Source organism: Siphateles boraxobius, unplaced genomic scaffold (genome assembly GCF_051911475.1).
Source record: "Siphateles boraxobius isolate OS27281-9 unplaced genomic scaffold, OSU_SipBor_1 56, whole genome shotgun sequence".
Lineage (NCBI taxonomy): Eukaryota > Metazoa > Chordata > Actinopteri > Cypriniformes > Leuciscidae > Siphateles > Siphateles boraxobius.
Genome location: NW_027509182.1, coordinates 5351562 through 5370096, shown reverse-complemented (window position 1 = coordinate 5370096; position 18535 = coordinate 5351562). Strand labels below are relative to the sequence as shown.

The 18535-nt window shown below is 39.9% G+C and overlaps 1 protein-coding gene across 1 annotated transcript; it reads right to left on the bottom strand.

Annotated features, from left to right (window-relative positions):
* Positions 1-127: 127 nt before the first annotated feature.
* On the bottom strand, positions 128-18318 carry pde9ab (phosphodiesterase 9ab). The gene is made up of 18 exons (XM_077206265.1): positions 18250-18318; positions 16565-16635; positions 15874-15951; positions 15723-15766; positions 15527-15581; positions 15333-15403; positions 15136-15223; positions 14953-15034; positions 14755-14829; positions 4921-5007; positions 4736-4840; positions 4555-4637; positions 2739-2895; positions 1382-1495; positions 1191-1295; positions 457-585; positions 276-371; positions 128-178 (listed from the first exon to the last, which is right to left on the bottom strand). The coding sequence occupies exons 1-18, from the start codon at positions 18316-18318 to the stop codon at positions 128-130; spliced, it is 1560 nt and encodes a 519-aa protein (XP_077062380.1).
* Positions 18319-18535: the final 217 nt, after the last annotated feature.

Below are 18535 nucleotides of genomic sequence, written 5' to 3'. Positions count from 1 at the left end.
TTGAGTTCCTATCCAATGAAGTCACACAAAAGAAGGTCAGGAATCTGATGCAAGAAAGACAGTTTTCTGTTTTAATAAATGGTGAGATTGAAAGTTCGTCCTGCATACCAATAAAGAAGCAGATTGCCTATTTCTTCTTTCCACCCAAAGACATGCTCTCTGTTTTCTTCTTCTGTGCCTGATAGATAATGCAAAGGCAAAATAATAGTTCATCTGATTTGCATTCTGAAGGCTGTTTATAAAGTTATAGGACTGCCTCTACATGCTTTTGTTACCTCCGACATGGCATCATCTATCTGCTTGAGCTCTTCATAGTGATCACGGGAGTCTCTCAAAGGTTGAACCATGATCTCCTCAATCTGTGGAAAGAGCTGAACACAGACACAGTCTCCATGTTATATCATTTCAGTTCAAAGTTCCAGTTCAAACGTCAGCGAGTATAATGGCTGTGCAAACCTTCATGACAGTCTCAAACATTGGGATGAGGACGAATTTAATGAAGCCAATTTGTGCCGTTGGTTTGGTGACTTTTTCACGATCCATAAATGGAGCCACAGGAAGACCTTCTGACTTCTCTCTGTCACTCTGCCAAAACAATCCAAAAAGCAAACTATAATGAGGCCCAAAAAGTCTGATGAAATCAAAATCTGCAAAAATAAATTGTAAAAAATTATACGTAAAGTATTTGAATTATGTACATATACTTTAAAAAAAATTTGAATGGAAAAAGGTTTGGGGTCAGTACGATTTTTTTATGTTTTTAAAAAGAAGTCTCTTATTCTCACCAAGGCTCCATTTATTTCATCAAAAAAACTAAAAAAGTAATATTGTGAAATATTATTACAATTTAAAATAACTGTTTTCTGTTTTAATATATTTAAAAATGTAATTTATTCCTGTGATGGCAAAGCTGAATTTTCAGCATCATTACTCCAGTCTTCAGAGACACATGATCCTTCAGAAAACAATCTAATATACTGATTTTAACAATGCTTGTTTTATTTCAGTTATTGTCGATTTTATTTAAATTAATTAACATGTTTTTTTATGGTTTTAGTTTTAGTTAACATAAAATCCTTGATAAATTTCTGATAAATCCTTGTTAATTTCTTTAAAAAAAAGCTTAATAAGCTTTTGACCACATTCATTTTCAAAGCACTTGCATGAAACTGCTAGTATTAAAGAGATACCTGCATGAAGTACTCCTCCAGGAGACAGTCCAGCCACGGCTCGGCCACCTCAGTGGGTCTGACCTCGTTGGAAATGTCACAACACTTGATCAAGACCATCTTCAGCTGTAAAGACACAGAATTGAGTATACAGTATGAAGCCAACAAGTTCTTAGAAAGCTGTTTAAATCATAATAACAAGAAACACATACGGATTTAACATGCTCCTCATTTGTAAAGTCAAAGTTGTCCACTTTCTGTTTTAAGGAGTCCAGTATCTCTCCATGCCTGGCCATATCCGTCGCCAGAATAAGAGTAATGATTGCCTACAGCAGACACAAAAAATACATCCAGGGTTGTTTAAAGTGGTCAGTAGAATTTTGACTAAACTCTTTAAAATAAAGTTTCCAAAAGCTGGTTCCAAAAGACCCATTTTGGAAAGAACATGTAAAGAACATTTTAATAATCTGAAGAACAATTTTCCACTTTTGTGAAATGGAAATGTTTCATGAATGTTAAAAGTTCTTTATGGAACTACTGATGCCAATGAAGAACCTTAATTTTAAAAAGTGTATAATGCAAAGAAGCAAATTTCTACAGATTGATTTACAAATGTTATACTGTGAATGTAATATACTGTAGATTGTCAGCAAAAGTCCCATTTTTCATATCCCACTTCCAATTTTAGAAGAAGTGTTGAAAACTTAAATGAAACATACACTAGTTTGGGGTCAGTAAGACATTTTACTACTTTTTTTGCTAAATAAAACATAATACCTTTTTACGCATGTGCTTAAAGGCCTTAAAGTGCTTGAACCCTGATAATTGACAGTAAATATTTTCACTTTGTTTCTAGAAAAATGATATTTCGAATAAATGCTGCTTGTTTGAACTTTTTATTCATCAAAGAAACCTGAAAAAAATTAAACATGGTTTGGTATCCACCAAAGTAATAAACAGCACAATGTTTTCAACTGTGATAATAATAAGAAATGTTTCTTGAGCACCAAATCAGCATATTAGAATAATTTCTGAAGACTGGAGCAATTATACTGAAAATTCAGCTTAGCCATCACAGGAATAAATTACATTTAAAAAATATTGAATTGGAAACTGTTATTTTAAATGGTAATAATATTTCACAAAATTACTATGGTTTCTATATTTTTGATCAAATAAATGCAGCATTGATGAACATCTTTCATAAAAAAAAACTGCCAATACTTTATTTCGATGGTCCTCCAACAGACATTTGACTGACTATAAGTAACTGCAACTACATGTCAACTTATTCTACTAACCTGAACCCAAATACCTAACCCTAACCAAACATTCTCCTAATACTAATAAGAGTTAGTTGACATGTAGTTGCAAAGTTAGTTCTAGTTAGTAGAACGTCTAAAGTGGACCATTGAAATAAAGTGTAATCGACAATCTTACCAAACTTTTGTATAGTGGCGTAACTGGTTTCATGAAGCTATGAAAAAACAACATTTGAGCAAAACATTGTTCCTCTGGATAGACTGCATCTGCAACATGATGTGGTTGTGTGTGTGGGATCAGAGGTACCTGTCGTAACTGTTTGAAGGAGTCAGGCTCTATATTGGCGAATATGTTGCACTCGGGCATGGAGAGGATCTGGAAGGCCACAGCACAATGATGGTTCTCCAGTGGAGAGATGTCATTATAGCGCACAGCCAGCTCAGTGCGAGCATTAATCTGATACCTGATTACAGAACCATAGAGGGCAAAACTTTTATCACTTCCTACTGCATAAAAAAAAACACATTAAACTACCAAGCTAACTGGGAATGTTCTCAGAACTTTCGCTAACATTGTGGCAAGGCGCTCTCAAAGTTATGAACAAATGTACTTCCAGTAACGTTAATAAAACAATAGTTCAAAGTTTCAAGGTCTTTAAAAATGTTTTCAAAATGTTAGCCTAAAAATATTATTTATACATTGTTCATAGTACGTTTTTACCTAAAATGTTTAGTTGGAGGTTCGCCAACCATTTTTTAAATGCTACTTGTTTCAGATCATTCAGAGAACATTCAAAAGTAACTTCCCATTACACTGTTAATATATATATATATATATATATATATATATATATATATATATATATATAGATATATATATACATATGCAGTGCTGGGTAGATTACTTACAAATTGTATTCAGTTACTGATTCCAAATTGCTTGACAAATAGGCCTATTGTATTTAGTAGTTTAATCACATTACATTGCACATTTGAGGTAATATAATCGGCCTACTTTTTGATTACTTTTTACTTTTGTAATTATCACATTGATTTGAATAGGATAATCCTCTACCATATTGATCTAAACATGAAAAGAAAAAGAAAATATAGTCCATTCTTTGTTATTAACAGTGCATTAAATATTACATTACGTCTCGGTTTCATGTTGGAACTGCAGGGCGTTTGTGAGTTTAATGAATATCTATTAAGTACATTTTTAAATAAAATAATTTAAAATGAAAAAGAATCAGAATAAAACGCTTACTAAAGTAAAATATATTTTATTTGTTTACCTGCATGTCATGTGACCATTAACCAACATCAGAGAGCAGTGAACTTAATTTTATTATTTATTTATTTATATTATTATTGACTTAATTTGATTACCTAACTTATTAACTTAATATATCTACTTCAAGTACCCCCTGAGATTTTATGTCAAAAAGGTTCAGCTGACAAAATATTTGGGGAATCCCTGCCTTGCTTGTAAATATGGAATGACTTAAATTTGTACATTTTATGTGTTTGAAAGACAAAAGCCTACAAAGACCGTAATGCATGGTTAAATGACTCACTGAGGGATAATTCAAATAATAATTAATGTGTTTGTCAAGAGCTGATAAGATATGCAATGTTTCAATGTTGAGAAAACACTTCTTAAAACTGAAATGATTTCTCATTTGAAATGATCAAAAGCTTTCTGGGTCTTAGATTTCAGTGTTAAGCACATGACTAGTGGCTGAAGAAGGAATAATCAATGAATCATTTACTGATATTGTGAGAATAACATGTAATCATGTAATCAGTAAAAAAGTAACTGTAGTCTAATTATGAGTATTTTAAAATATAATATAATTTCAAGTACTTATTTTTTGGAATCTGATTACGTATAATTCAGATTACAATCAGTTAATACCCAGCAGGCCAGCACTGTATGTATGTATTTTTTTGCATGGGCTTTTTTAAGTTTAACTTACATACATTGGACAAATCAATTGATCAAGCACAGTAAATTAAGTTAATTTTACTAAAATCAAAAAAAGTTTTTTAAAGTTAAAATACACAGAACAGTGTTGTCAGTGGTATTGTTCTCTGAGAGGGTTCATATGTCAGTGACATACGTGTTGTTGTATCCCGGGTGGTCCAGGTCATGACACACTGCTGTAGTCACCAGAATACACATGTCTGTCATAGTCAGCCTCTCCTTGAGAACAAAAACAAGTAGCATGTTGATCTGACAAACACACACAAGCACTGTCTCGTAAGGACAGAGGACAGACACACGTGTCACCATGACCTCACCTTAAGGTTACACAGATGGATCATTCCATACATCATCTGGCTCACACAAAAACAGTGACGGAAGTTGTGGAAAGGGTTGTCGCGGTAGTTTTCTTGAATTGCCAGCTTTGATTGGGCAGAGACACAGCAGGTGAGTTTTGAGGCCTACTTCAGTTAATACGCAGGTCACAGAAAGCTCATCTTACCAGCCATCTTTTGAGAGTTATGGGGTTCATGTTAAATTCCTTAACCAGCCCAAGGTCATGATACATATACTCCAGACAGCTAAGCATCTGCAAACAGCCAATTAACAAACAAACATGACCTGTAGGCCTGTCCGATATAACTATAATGCTGGTAACCACAAACTTTATTTTTCATTACAGACTATGAATAATTACAAATGAAATCTCATTTAAATCTCAGTTGTTTTTACTAGAAAGCACCCTTGTGATTGCATGTGCAGTTGTAGTGTCCTTCTAATCTTGAACTGTAATTGCAGATAATACTAATTCAATAAAAGTGTACTTAAAAAGAGTACACTTTCACAACTGTTTATTAATACACTTAACACTTTTAAAATTGCACTTTGTCATAATGCTAAATAAAAAGTTTTACTTTAAAGTAGATTTTAAATCATTTTCCATAGAAATGACATTAAAGTATGTGGTTACACTTTATTTTAAGTTGTTATTGTTACAGTGTAATTATATATTGAAGTCCTGAGTAATATTAATTAACAACATGTACTTATAGGATTAGGGTTTGGTTGAGGGTTTATTGCATGTAATTATGCATACTTAACTGTTATTACTATGGTAAGTACATGTAAAATACTGTAAAATAAAGTATGTTCTAGTTTACCAGAAATGCTTGTCAGTACATTCAGCAGTAGACTTTAACCATATTTAAAGACCAAAGACTAGAAATAATTATGAGATTACATATAAAGATGTTAAGTGGGTCAAAAAACCCTCTAAAGTTCAGCTAATTACATTTGCAATAAACATGCAATTTAGTGGCAACAAATGTAATTCCTTTAAGTACTGTATTACAATACGTCTTTTTTAAATTATGCTAAAGTGTACTTCTTTTTCACAAGGGTATTGAGATTAGAAAGTGTGATATCAAATGTAGCCTACTCTTTCTTACAATGTATGAACAATTGTCTCCTTTGTTTATTTATTCATTTGTTATCAGGGTTGTTTAATGGGTCGTTTACACAACACCATTTTCAACTAAAAACAGAAAACTTTTTATGCGTTTTGGCAGTTCATTTACACAACAACAAAGTTTTGGGGGCCTGAAAATGCTAACTTTTTAAAAGGGGTTTCAAAGTGCAAGTTATGAAGATGATACCAACATCATCTCTCTGTAAACTACAAAAACACTAATTTGTGAAAACGGTGGCATCAAGCGCATGTGTATTACCAGTTCCCTTTCAGTCGATAACATCAAACGTAGTCGATGTCGACTGAAATGGGGATCGCGTCAGAGAGCCAATGTTCTTCGAGTACTATTGAACGAGCCAATAGAATTGGCGTGCTTGATTCGCATCACACACTCCGCCCCCGCGGCGCGGGTTTAAATACTAAAGTGGATGTACGCACTAGATGCCTTTCGCTTTGGAGCCGATCGTTATTGATGTCTCTGAAGAGTGCTTTTGTTTCAATGAGCGAGTGTGTCGGTGTTCTTGGGGGAAGACCTCCCAGTGTTGGTTCTACAGCGTGGGTGTAGCGGTAATCGCGAGCTTAGCTCAGCTCTCAACTGCTGTTTTAACAGCATCAAATTTCTCTGTTTTGTTGTGTGTTGATGGCTGGTTAGAGGGCGAAGAGTGAGTGCTTCACTGTTTCAGTTGTCTGATTCAGTGTTGCCGCGGTCATTCCCTGTGTGCTCCGGCACTGGTGACGGTCCCATTCCTAAAAGAGCAAAACGGGTGTGAGTATGTCTTTTTCAAGATGCCATTCCATCCGTGCATTTCTGGGTGCGGTAAGGCGCTGTCCCCCTCTGACGGTCATGAAAGCTGTATTACGTGTTTGGGCCTACAGCACGCTGAGGCAGCTTTCATGGATGAGTCATGTTCTCATTGCGGGAACATGGTCATCTCGGTGTTGAGATCGAGACTCGCCTACGTCAAAAGCGTAAGTGCAGTCCCCGCCTCTGGGCCCCATCCTGGCTCTTCTTCTGGGTTACCTTCCCAGAGGAAGACTGGGGTGCCGTCCACGCTGCGTGATTTGGTGAGGGGCAGTGAGGGGCAGTCCGCCCGGTAAGTCCCCGTGGATCCCTCACTCCTCCTTTGCACTGTAGCCGGTGGAGCTCCCCAGTGAACCTGCTGGTCCCTCTGTAGTGGACCGACCAGTGGTTTCATTTGGGGCCCCTCCAGGGGACAGTATGTCTATTGCAGCATCGGAAGGGGAGCTGAACTCTGGAGATGACGACTCGGCTGCGCTGCCTCCCTCTGGGGAGGGAGCCTGAGCCAGATCCAGAGATGTCAGCTATGCTGAAAAAGGCCGCCGAGGCGGTAGTGCTCGTATGGAACCCTCCACCGTGTCCCGAGCCGTCTCGATTGGACGATTGGTTTATCGGGGTGGGCCGCGCTGGTTCTCAGCCCGCCGGTACCTTTATTTCCTGAAGTGTATGAGGAGCTTACGAGGGCATGGACGGCATCTTTCTCTGCCCGAAACTGCCTAAGTAGCTCCTCCCCCCTCACTACCCTTGATGAGGGAGCGGTGAAGGGTTATGAGGCTATCCCTCCAGTGGAGCGTTCTGACGCGATGCAACTGTGTCCGGCAGCTGCTGCTTCCTGGAGAGATGATCCTCGTCACCCCTCTAAAGCCTGTAAGTTCTCGTCCGCACTTACGGGCAAGGCTTACAAAGCTTGTGAGCAAGCCGCTCCCTCTCTGCATGCTATGGCGTTGCTCCAGGTCCACCTGGCCTGGACTGCAACTGACATCGCCCTCAAGGCCACAAAGGTTGCAGCTCGCGTGGTCGGTTCGGCGATGTCCACACTTGTGGTCCAGGAGGGCCATCTCTGGCTCAACCTGGCGGACATGAGAGAAGCGGACAAGGTAGGTAGAAAGGAGGTTGGACTCTCCCATTTCCCAGGCTGGGTTATTCGGCAACGCTGTAGAGAATTTTTCCCAACAGTTCTCTACAGCCCAGGAGCAGACGGAGGCTATCCGACACATCCTGCCTCGGCGGGACGTTGCTGCCTCACCCGCCCGCCGAGGTCAGATCCTCCGCCTGCTCGTCGCAGAGGGTGTCCGCCTGCAGCCGCCTCACAGCATCACAGCGGCCTACAACCAGGTCCCGACGTGGAGCCGGCTGCGGAAGGAACGCCCAGCCCGCTCCAGGTGCTGCCAAGCCAGGTGGTAAGCGACAGCGAAAACATTGAACCTGGACGGGCCCCCAGAGATGGAGAAGTTTTTATTGGAGTGGCCACCTATCCACTCCATCCAGCCGGTTGGAGGGCTGGCTGGAGCTTTTTGTTGTATGTGTGCTTGTTCCACCGTTGACTCCTATAGAAACGGGGTCAACGGTACCCACATTTTCAAAAAAAGAGCAAACTTCTCTATTTCTGGGGCCCCAAGAGGGCCAGTCTGTTGGGTGTGACCCTGTATAGCCTTACACCCCTCAGCTCCCCCCTGGTCGCCAGCAGACAGCTTGGTGCGTTCGAGGACCCGGTCATCCGCCTTCTCATGCGCCCCATGCCGCTAGTGGAGACAGGTAAGTGTTGCACAGCACACTAACACCACACTCTCCACTTTGCTGCCCCACCTCAGGCTCGGCTATCCCACTCAAGTCGGTGATAATCATCACATTATATATTGAGCAAACGTGCTCCTGAAAATCCAGTGATATTCATCACACCTAGTGTTGAGCACTGCTCCTGACTTGTGCGCGCTTATCTTATCCTGCTGGCGAAGGATTTGATATAGCCGCTCCTCCAGCCGCTCCTCCAGCCGGTATGAAGGACAGTTTTAAACTCCTTCTTCATGCTACTAGGTGGTGGGTTGTGACCATCTTGGCCCAAGATTGGTCTGCAGCATTTGACCTGAATGACATGTGCTTCAGATCTCTACCTTCCGTACCGCAGGCCTTCCTGTGTGTTGCGTGTGAGGGTGTGAAGTATCAGTACAGAGTCCTTCCCTTCGAGTGCTCCATAGCCAGTTGGGTTTTCAGGTCAACTGGGAGAGAGAACTCTCACCCACGGGTTGAATATCTCTTTTTCAGTTTGGAGGTGGACTCGGTCCAACACTTCTCTCCACGAGAGTGTGTTCAGCTGGTGTGTGTATTGAAGTGAGAAAGGGTCCCACTGAAAGAAACTTTCAGAGGCTCCTGGGGCATATGGCAGATGCAGCCGTTAGACTTCCTCCATATGAAGGCCGCTTCAGAGCTAGCTTCACGATCGAGTCCCGAGGTGACCGTGCCAGAGTAGTACACCCTGTGTGGCAACAGTTCACCCTGATCTGCTGCCAAACCTTCACTGACTGAAGGGCAATGTACAAAGGGCATGTTTTAACGGAGGCCTGGGCGACCTCCGACTGCACGGCCATTCATGCCTTGAGTGTTGACATTGCAGCCGTTGCGTAAGCTTCCCTCGCATGTCACAACTCTCCCGTCACCTGCTTCTTGGAGTCAGAAGCTTCTGAGGACGCTTGATTCTACTATTTTCCCGGCCTACTCAATCGTGCCACTGACGAGCCTCACGACAGTTATGGCCAGGGTGAGTGGAGACTCCATCCCCTGGTGGTCCAGCTGGGTCATGAACATTCCGGGGCCGCACAGTTCCCTCTTCGGTTTCGTCTCCTTGCCAGTTGCATCGCCTGGCGCCTGCTCAAAGTTCAGTGAATACATCACACTTACATGTTGAGCAGAAATGCTTCTGAAACTCTGTGAAGCCCATCGCACTCAGGTGTTGAGCAGAAATGCTTCTTTAGCTCAGTGAATTCATCGCACTCAGGTGTTGAGCAGCAATACTCCTGAAGCTCAGTGAATCTTTTCACACTCAGGTGTTGAGCAGAAATGCTCCTGTAGCTCAGTGAATTCTTTGCACTCAGGTGTTGAGCAGCAGTGCTCCTTAAGCTCAGTGAATCTTTCACACTCAGGTGTTGAGCAGAAATGCTCCTGAAGCTCAGTGGATTTATCACACTCAAGTGTTGAGCAGAAATGCTCCTGAAGCTCAGTGATCTTCACATGTAGTGTTGAGCAGTGGTCCTGTCTTTTGTGCGCCTGTCGCTTGCACCTACTGTGCCAAATAAGGAGTGGAGCAGGACTTGATAGTTGCCCCTTATTGGCCCAACCAGACCTAGCTCCCCTCTACAGCCTTCCTGACTTCCCATGAACACTGTAATGCTTTATTAGCTGGTTGTCCTGCATCCTCAATAAACAAGCTACAGTTAGTTCAAAATGCAGCCGCTAGAGTTCTTACTAGATCAAGAAAATATGATCATATAACACCCATTTTATCATCTCTACACTGGTTACCTATTAAGTTATGTATCAATTACAAAGTATTCCTATTGACCTATAAAGCCCTAAATGGTTTAGCTCCTGTGTATTTAACAGACCTTCTATCGCCATACAATCCATCGCCCTCTTTAAGATCACTAAATTCGAGGCTTCTGGTCATTCCTAGGATATCGAAGTCCACTAAAGGAGGGAGGGCGTTCTCACATTTAGCTCCTAAACTCTGGAATAGCCTTCCTGATATTGTTCGAGACTCAGACTCGCTGTCCCAGTTTAAAACTAGATTAAAGACGCATCTCTTTAACCAAGCATTCACTTAATGCTTAACCTTTAATACTACTGCTGAATCAGTTCGAATGCATTAACATTATGAACATCAGCTATGCTAATTATTTCCCATCTGCCTTTCTGCTGTTTTCTCGGGACGCTAGTCCCGAGGTAAACAGCGTTCGTCAGCTCCAGTTTGTATCCAGCCTCTCACGGAGACTTCAGATGCCCCAACGCCTCTGAAGAGACGACTCGACGCCTGTGAAGAGACGACTCAAAGCCGGCGATATGTTATGCCATAAATTAATACATGATTAACTGACTGTATTTTTCTATATACATTTCCGAAATGCACTTTCTGTAAAGCTGCTTTGAGACAATGTGTATTGTGAAAAGCGCTATACAAATAAATTTGAATTGAATTGAATTGAATTGAACACATTTTCAGGGACGGGGCACAATGGCACCCGCGTTTTACCCCTGGTGGACGCGGAGGTTCAGGTGGCTATCCCAGGAACATCTGGTAGTTACCATCACTTCTGCGAGCACCCCCTGGAAAGAGGTGGTGTGCTTACGCATTAGAAGTGGAACCTGGTCGTTGAGTGAGTCTTCTCTCATTGAGGAGATCCTGGAAGTTTTGATAATTTCAGTGCTCTCTTTCCTGCAAGATGGGTTTGGGTTAGGCTGTTTCCTCCACCCTCAAAATAATGTTGCCTCTGTATTCTTGACACATATCATGATGCAGAAGCGTGTGAAGCACGTCCTGATCGTCAGGTTCCTGAGGGAGCAAGGTAATGTAAATCCTTGCATCCCTCTTTATCCTTTTGGGCCCTATCTCTGGTGCAACTGCACTGCAAAGATCGCCCCTGAGGCACTGCAGACAGTGAGTTAAAAATTCTGTTAAAACAGTTCTCCTGCTCGTATGGTCTCCACTAGAGGGTAGGGACTTGCTCGCTTTCGGTCAACGAATTGTGCCTGGAGTTCGGGCCGGCTAACTCTCACGAGCTGAGACCCCAGCCTGGATTGTGCCCAAGGTTCCTACCTCTCCCGTAATAGGATCAGGTGGTTAGCCTGCAAGCGCTGCCCCGGAGGAGGCAGACCTAGCCTTGGCTTTTTCTTTCCGTCCGCTTCATAGCGGTTAGACGTGTACAGAACGCAAGCTTTAGACCTCAGACCAGCTCTTATCTGTTCGGAATCAGCAGAGAGGGAAGGCTGTTTCCAAGCAAAAATGGCCCACTGATGGTGGCTGCCTTCATTTCGGTGAAAAATTCCGAGATGCTCATGTCCACTTAGGTGTTGAGCTCCTCTATAATGAGTGTGTGCAGAGTTGACAGAGTTCTTTGCTGACAGATTTCTAGAGTTGGGGGCTGGGCGACACCTAGATTGAACCGCTGCTTCCCGTGGGCTCCCTTCTCATGAAGCCAGTTTCACCGTGAGCAGTTCAAGTGTCGGTCTTGCTGCGCCATTCCCCTCCCATGGACTGGATACGTGCACCTTTCTACTCCAGTTTAGTTCCCTTTAGTTAACCCTGTTGAGTTCCTCCACACCCCTCCGACATCGGACAGGCGGAAGTAAGTAAGTAAAGTTTATTTATAGAGCACTTTTCACAGATAAAATCACAAAGTGCTTTACAAAGTGCAACCACAAAATAAAACAGTATACAATCAGTAAAAATTACAACATTTAAAGAGCCCAAAATAAAACCCAGTTAACTAAATGCTTGTCTAAATAACAGTGTCTTAAGATGCCTTTTAAAAGAATCGACCGAGTCGGCCACACGGAGGAACAAAGGCAAGGCGTTCCACAGTCTGGGGGCTAAAACCTGAAAGGACAGGTCTCCCCGGGTTTTATAGCGAGTCTTTGGGACCATTAACAGACTCTGGCCTGAGGAGCGGAGTGCACGGCCTGGGGAGTATGTGCATAACAAATCAGCAATATATTGAGGGGCCTGACCATGTAAAGCTCTAAAAGTTAAAACTAATATTTTAAAATCAATACGCAATTTGATGGGTAGCCAGCGTAAGGAGGACAAAATGGGTGTAATGTGTGTCCTCCTGCCAGATCTTGTTAGAAGCCTTGCTGCAGCATTTTGAACCATTTGAAGGCGATTTAAAGTAGATTTGTTACAAAAAGTAAACAGAGAGTTACAGTAATCTAACCGTGAAGAAATAAAAGCATGGATAACCACTTCGAGGTCAGAGTCTGATAAAATTACCCTCAATTTCGCAATATTTCTTAGGTGATAAAAGCAGTTTCTGACCAAAAGTCTAGAATGGCAATCCAAAGACATTGACTGGTCAAACCAGACACCCAGGTTTCTGATGCTCGACTGGACAGAGGAGCTCAGAGAACCAAGGTTTTGAAGGATGGATGGTATTTTATTGTCTGGGGCTACAATTAGGGTTTCAGTCTTTTCCGAATTTAATTGAAGACAGTTACTAGCAAGCCACGATTTAACTGAAGAAAAACATTCCAATAAATCTGTTAGTTTGTGGAACTCGGAGTCATTGAACGAGCAATACAACTGTATGTCATCAGCATAAAAATGGTATGACACATTGTTAAAATGGCCCAAAATTTTCCCCAAAGGGTTAATGTACAGTAAAATCAAAAGTGGCCCTAGGACAAAGCCCTGATTCAAGAATGGAGTGGCTTCAGACAGTATATTATTTACATATACAGAAAAGGTTCTGTCACTCAAGTAAGAGGAAAATCACAGACCCAACGATACCAAACTCTTTTTCTAATCTATTCAACAGCATTTTGTGGTCCACTGTATCAAACGCTGATGATAAATCCAATAGAACCAATACTGAGTACCTTCCAGAATCAGCAGCCATGTGTACTTCATTAGACACTTTGAGGAGAGCAGTCTCAGTGGAGTGCATCTTTCTGAAACCAGATTGATATTCATCCAAAAGTTCATTGTTACTTAGAAAAGCCGTCAGCTGCTCAGCTCGGAACGTCTGGTGTTAGGCCTACCACTCGTAAGCAGTGTGGAACCTGTATTAGGCTGGGTCCATATGTTGCGGTCCCTAAGGTGATCCCATATGTGCATTCTTCCACGATACGGCTCCCTATGGCGAGCCCTTGTCTTTCCTCGGAAGAGTCTCTCTGCCGTCACTGTCCGGTGAGTCTCCCCCCATCTTAGGCTGGAGCCACCCCAGTGACATTCCATATGTCATACTGCCCAGTCATCCGCCCAGTTCATATGTGTTTCTCCATGTTACCTCCCTTCGGGTAGGATGTGGCTTCTGCATAGGGTTGCCACCCGTCCCGGTTTTACCGGGATTGTCCTTCTTTTTAATAACCTGTCCCGAAAGGGAACTGAAAGGGTACATCCTGTTTGCGTATGCAACCCACCGTTCCCTGAAGGAGGGAACGTAGGACGTAATCCCCTTGGCACTACCGCTGGATCACCGCTGACTCTGGGTTACGCTCGGCTCCTCAGGGAAAAAGCAACTAGAGCGTGCATCCACTTCCATATATATACCCGCACTGCGGGGACGGAGTGTGTGGCGAATCACGCACGCCAATTCTATTGGCCCATTCAAAAGTACTCGAAGAACATTGGCTCTCTGACGCGATCCCCATTTCAGTTGACGTCGACTACGTCCTCCGTTCCCTCCTTCAGGGAACGGTGTGTTGCATACGCAACCAGGACGTTCAGGCTATGGCCGCGTATGTTTACAAAGTGACCGCCAACTACTGGCCTGGCATACATAATACAACGTTTTTAGTCTTTCATAGATCTGTGTGAACGTAGATTGTTTTGTAAACATTGTCTTCTGTATGCAAAAAACAAACAAACAAAAACCGCAAATGAAAAAGGTTTCAGTTTCTAGTACATTGTTGTCACGTAAATGTACTCTAAGTCTGTTTAGTTGTGTTTTGGTTTCGTTTCGTTTTCGTTCTGCTTCCCCTAAGATCTGTTTGCTAGTCAGTTTCTATGGTTTCTGATTTGATTATATTCACCTGTTGTTCATTATTTCCCTCATTATTTATTTCCTCTGTTTTTGGTTCGGTCTTGCTTATGTTTGATGGTTGCATTCTATTTATTATTAAATACGATTCGTCTCTCTGAATCTCCTCCAATGTGGGCATTACTGCAGCCAAACGTTTATTTTGTCCTATTCAGTTTGATTTTTTTTTAAAGAAAAACTGTTACTTCAATAAAACACAACTAAGACCTCCATTAAGTCTTCTGACCCATGAAAGAGAAACAAAACGGCAAAAAATATTTCTTGTATAAAAATCTAAACAATGCATGTCTTAAGGGATCTTAACACAAAAAGATGACAGACCTCATTGTGTTCCCAATGCCATACATCAAAGGTGGGCTTTTTCAGAGCTTCTATGGTTTCCTGAGAAAGTGTGTACTGCAAAAACACACAACAGTGATAAAACACAACATTAAAACATCAATACAATGATTTTACATAGTTGCACTATGTATGCCAAAATACAAATGTTATTTATTTATTTATTTTGTTTGTTTTTACCTTTGGATAGCTTGGAACATCTCGTCTGGGAGAGAGTTTCTTCCCATCACCAGTAAAGTTGTATTTGCAATTGCAGTTCACTCTGGTTGCAACATAACATTGCAAGATAAACAAACAAATAAAAATTCCTAATGGAATTATTGCATGGAAAATAAAATAAAATAAAAAAATAGGCCTCCATACCTTACTCCTCCTCTAGAGGTCATTTCATCTCTTAATTTCTTCAGATCGTTCTTACACTTCTCAATTTCCACCACTTTCAGTCCCTCCACTGTAACAATAAAAAAAGACAATTAGTTTACAACACCAGGTTAGAGACCTTTCCCTCACATCCAGATAAACAACACAGAGATTGCATTAGTCCCCAGAGAATCACTCACGTTCCACTTTCTTCTCCAGCATGGCCAGCCTGTTGGTCACCTCAGTTTTCAGCTCATTGATCCTGAAAGCCCTGAATTTTTTTCACATCCGTGAAAGTGCACACATAATGTGATTTCGCACTCTGATTTGAATCACCATAGCATTTACTTTACAGCAAATGCAGACAGTTTGACAGAATATCAACACATCTTACCTGCTGAACTGCTCAGCCAGTTGTGACAGGATGTTCTGGAACATGTCTTCCTTCTCTTTTAAAGGGAATAAAAAGTTGTGTAATTAAAGTGTATGCTACTCTCGGTTGCCTCATTTCTAATCTATTTTTAAATACATGTAATAGCCATTGCCTTTGACTAATTATGTAAAATTTCAAGAGTAAAACGTTTTCTAACCTCCTCCTTGGTTTGTGGAATGAGGCATAACCTTATATAAGTTGCTTGAAACAAACAAAGAAAGTAAAACACAAATTGCTTCTGAGTAATTGTAATATAAGTTATAGTCTTTATTAAAGTTGTCACCATTATCCCAATTTTGAATTCTTACTTTGGAGTATTTGCAGGCATGGTAGGGTCAATAGATATCAATGCTCCTTCTGAGTCAATTAGAAGTATAGCTGTGTTTCTGAAGAGACATGAGCACAACATATTCCAGTCACTTTTGGGACAATGATCCGCAGTAAAAATTTGATGGAAATTCATACACTGCAAAAAGAAAAAAAAAAAGAAAAAAGAAAAGTAAAGTATGCTTGCTAAGTATTTTTTTCTTGTTACATTTTTTGTCACATTAAAAGTGTCTAGAAAGTAAAAGATTGAATCCAATATTTGACAATAATATAGCATAACAAGATTTATAAGCTATTTTTGTATACCATTCATTTATGACCGGGAACAAAGGTGTTACAAGGTGAAAAAAAGTCCCAAAAAAGTACAAAGATTATCCTTACATTTTTGGGCAGTAGTTATACCCTGTGTGAGCAAAGTCAATAAGTTTTAGTCCAATGCGATAACATCAACTAACATTTTCGGGAAAAAGAAAATGATCCGAACACAAAATGATGGTGAAGAACAAACTTGTTTTGATACATTTTTCAGTAAACAAGACGTAATATCTTAAGTCATTTTGCTTCTCAAGCAAAAGTACCTTGATTTTAGAATGTTTCGATATTTGTACTGGAAAACAAGACAAAAATACTAAGTCAGAAAATCACGTTTTGCAGTGATACAATGATACTGACCTGGCAATATTGGATGATGAACAAAGAAGCTCTTTAATGTCACATGGACTACAGTGTCGACTAAAAATCACCTTAAGACATAAGAATTCATATTAAGTAAAAAAAGTCGAAGAATCAAAGCACATTATTTGCAATTAAGTTACTAACCCCATCAGTCATGTTAGCTGTGAGGTGATGATATATAATTTGCCCTTGGCAGAGGTCACATGTGCTTATGTGTCACCCACAGTGACCCTCAATATATATTTGTTTTTAACATAAGCAGTTTTAGTCAGTAAAGGTGCATTAAATTGATCAAAAGTGACAGTAAAATACATGTATAATATCAAAAGATCTCTGTTTTAAAATAAATGCTGCTTTTTCAACATTGATAACAATAAGAAATGTTTCTTGAGCACCATATTGCAAATGATTTCTGAAGGATCATGTGACACTGAAGACTGGAGTAATGATGCTGAAGATTCAGCTTTGCCATTACAGGAATAAATTACATTTTAGAATATATTGAAATATATTAAAAATGTATTTAATATGTATATTTGATTTTTTCTATTTCTCAATATTACTGTTTTGATCAAATAAATGCAGCCTTGGTGAGATTAAGAGACGTTTCAACCCTAAACCTCCTTGAAACGATATACAAACAGAATACACATTTTTTTATTCTGCAGAGGTTATTTACAGCGGACCTAAAAAAGGTATTTGGACACTTGAGCCATTTAAAAAAAAAGTATTAGATAAAACCAGTTATCTTAAAGCAGGACAGCACAAATTCCACACACATTTTTATAGTTTTAAAAGGATTAAACAACAAACAGTGCTCAAAATGAAGACAAAACATTAGTGGGTCATGTTCATTAATGTAATGAACTACACTTTGTTACTGAAGTTAAGGAGAACTGACTTCATACATCCACTACAAGTCATTGCCACACTAGTCTATTAAAATAATTGCAAAAACGACTCAAAGTACAGTTAGCTCTGAGAAACTCTAGCATTCAACATTTTTCCATTTTCCGTGACCTAATCTAAAGTGAGAACTATTTACAGTTAATAAGTTGTTAAAAAAAGCATTATCTGAATCTTTACATATGAGTTAATTAATCTTTATAATTTAATTAGCGTGACAGTGACAATAAATGAAGAACATACTGTTTGTATATAGGCCTAGTCTATACATTAACAATGTAGACTACAATATATTAACAATGAATTACCTATAAACTAATAGTTTGCAAATGATTTATAATACTTTATTGCTGTACTTATTACGGAGTGTTACCACTTTGGAAAATATATTTTCAAGCATCTTTTTTTTTAATGTTAGATACAATTGTTCATTGTTTGTTCACGTTATTTCCCAGTGCATCAACTAATGTTAACAGATACAACTTTTGATCTTAATAATGCATAAACATGAACTAATATTAATAAATACTGCAAAAGTATTGTTTAGCGTTAGTTCATGTTATCAAATGTTAACAAATGAAACCTTATTTCAAAGTGTTACTGCCTTATCTAATACAATGACATTCACACATTTTTATGTGTGCCTCCAAATACTTTTTGACCTCGCTTACAATTACATATTTGACTATAAAATTAGCAATTGCATTAGCAATTATAACGCATCTCATTTTAATACTATCTTAATCCTTTATCAATTAGAAAATCTTGAGACTCACCCTTTGCACCTTACCATCCACATCCAGATAAACAGTTTTAGGGGCATACGATGAGGAACTCGACCCCATGACCTCTGATGGTGATGATGGCTTTGCAACCTATAGTTACCTCCTTCTCTGAACCAGAAAAAAAAACACTTCAAAACAAAATTTTAACATTAAAATCAACTCAGCGTTATCTTAATTCACAAGTTACATGCACCAGCTGATTTCATAGGATATAAAGTGGATCCATGGCACTAAAACAGGCATTTGCAGAATATTTGACAGCACAAAAATACAAGCT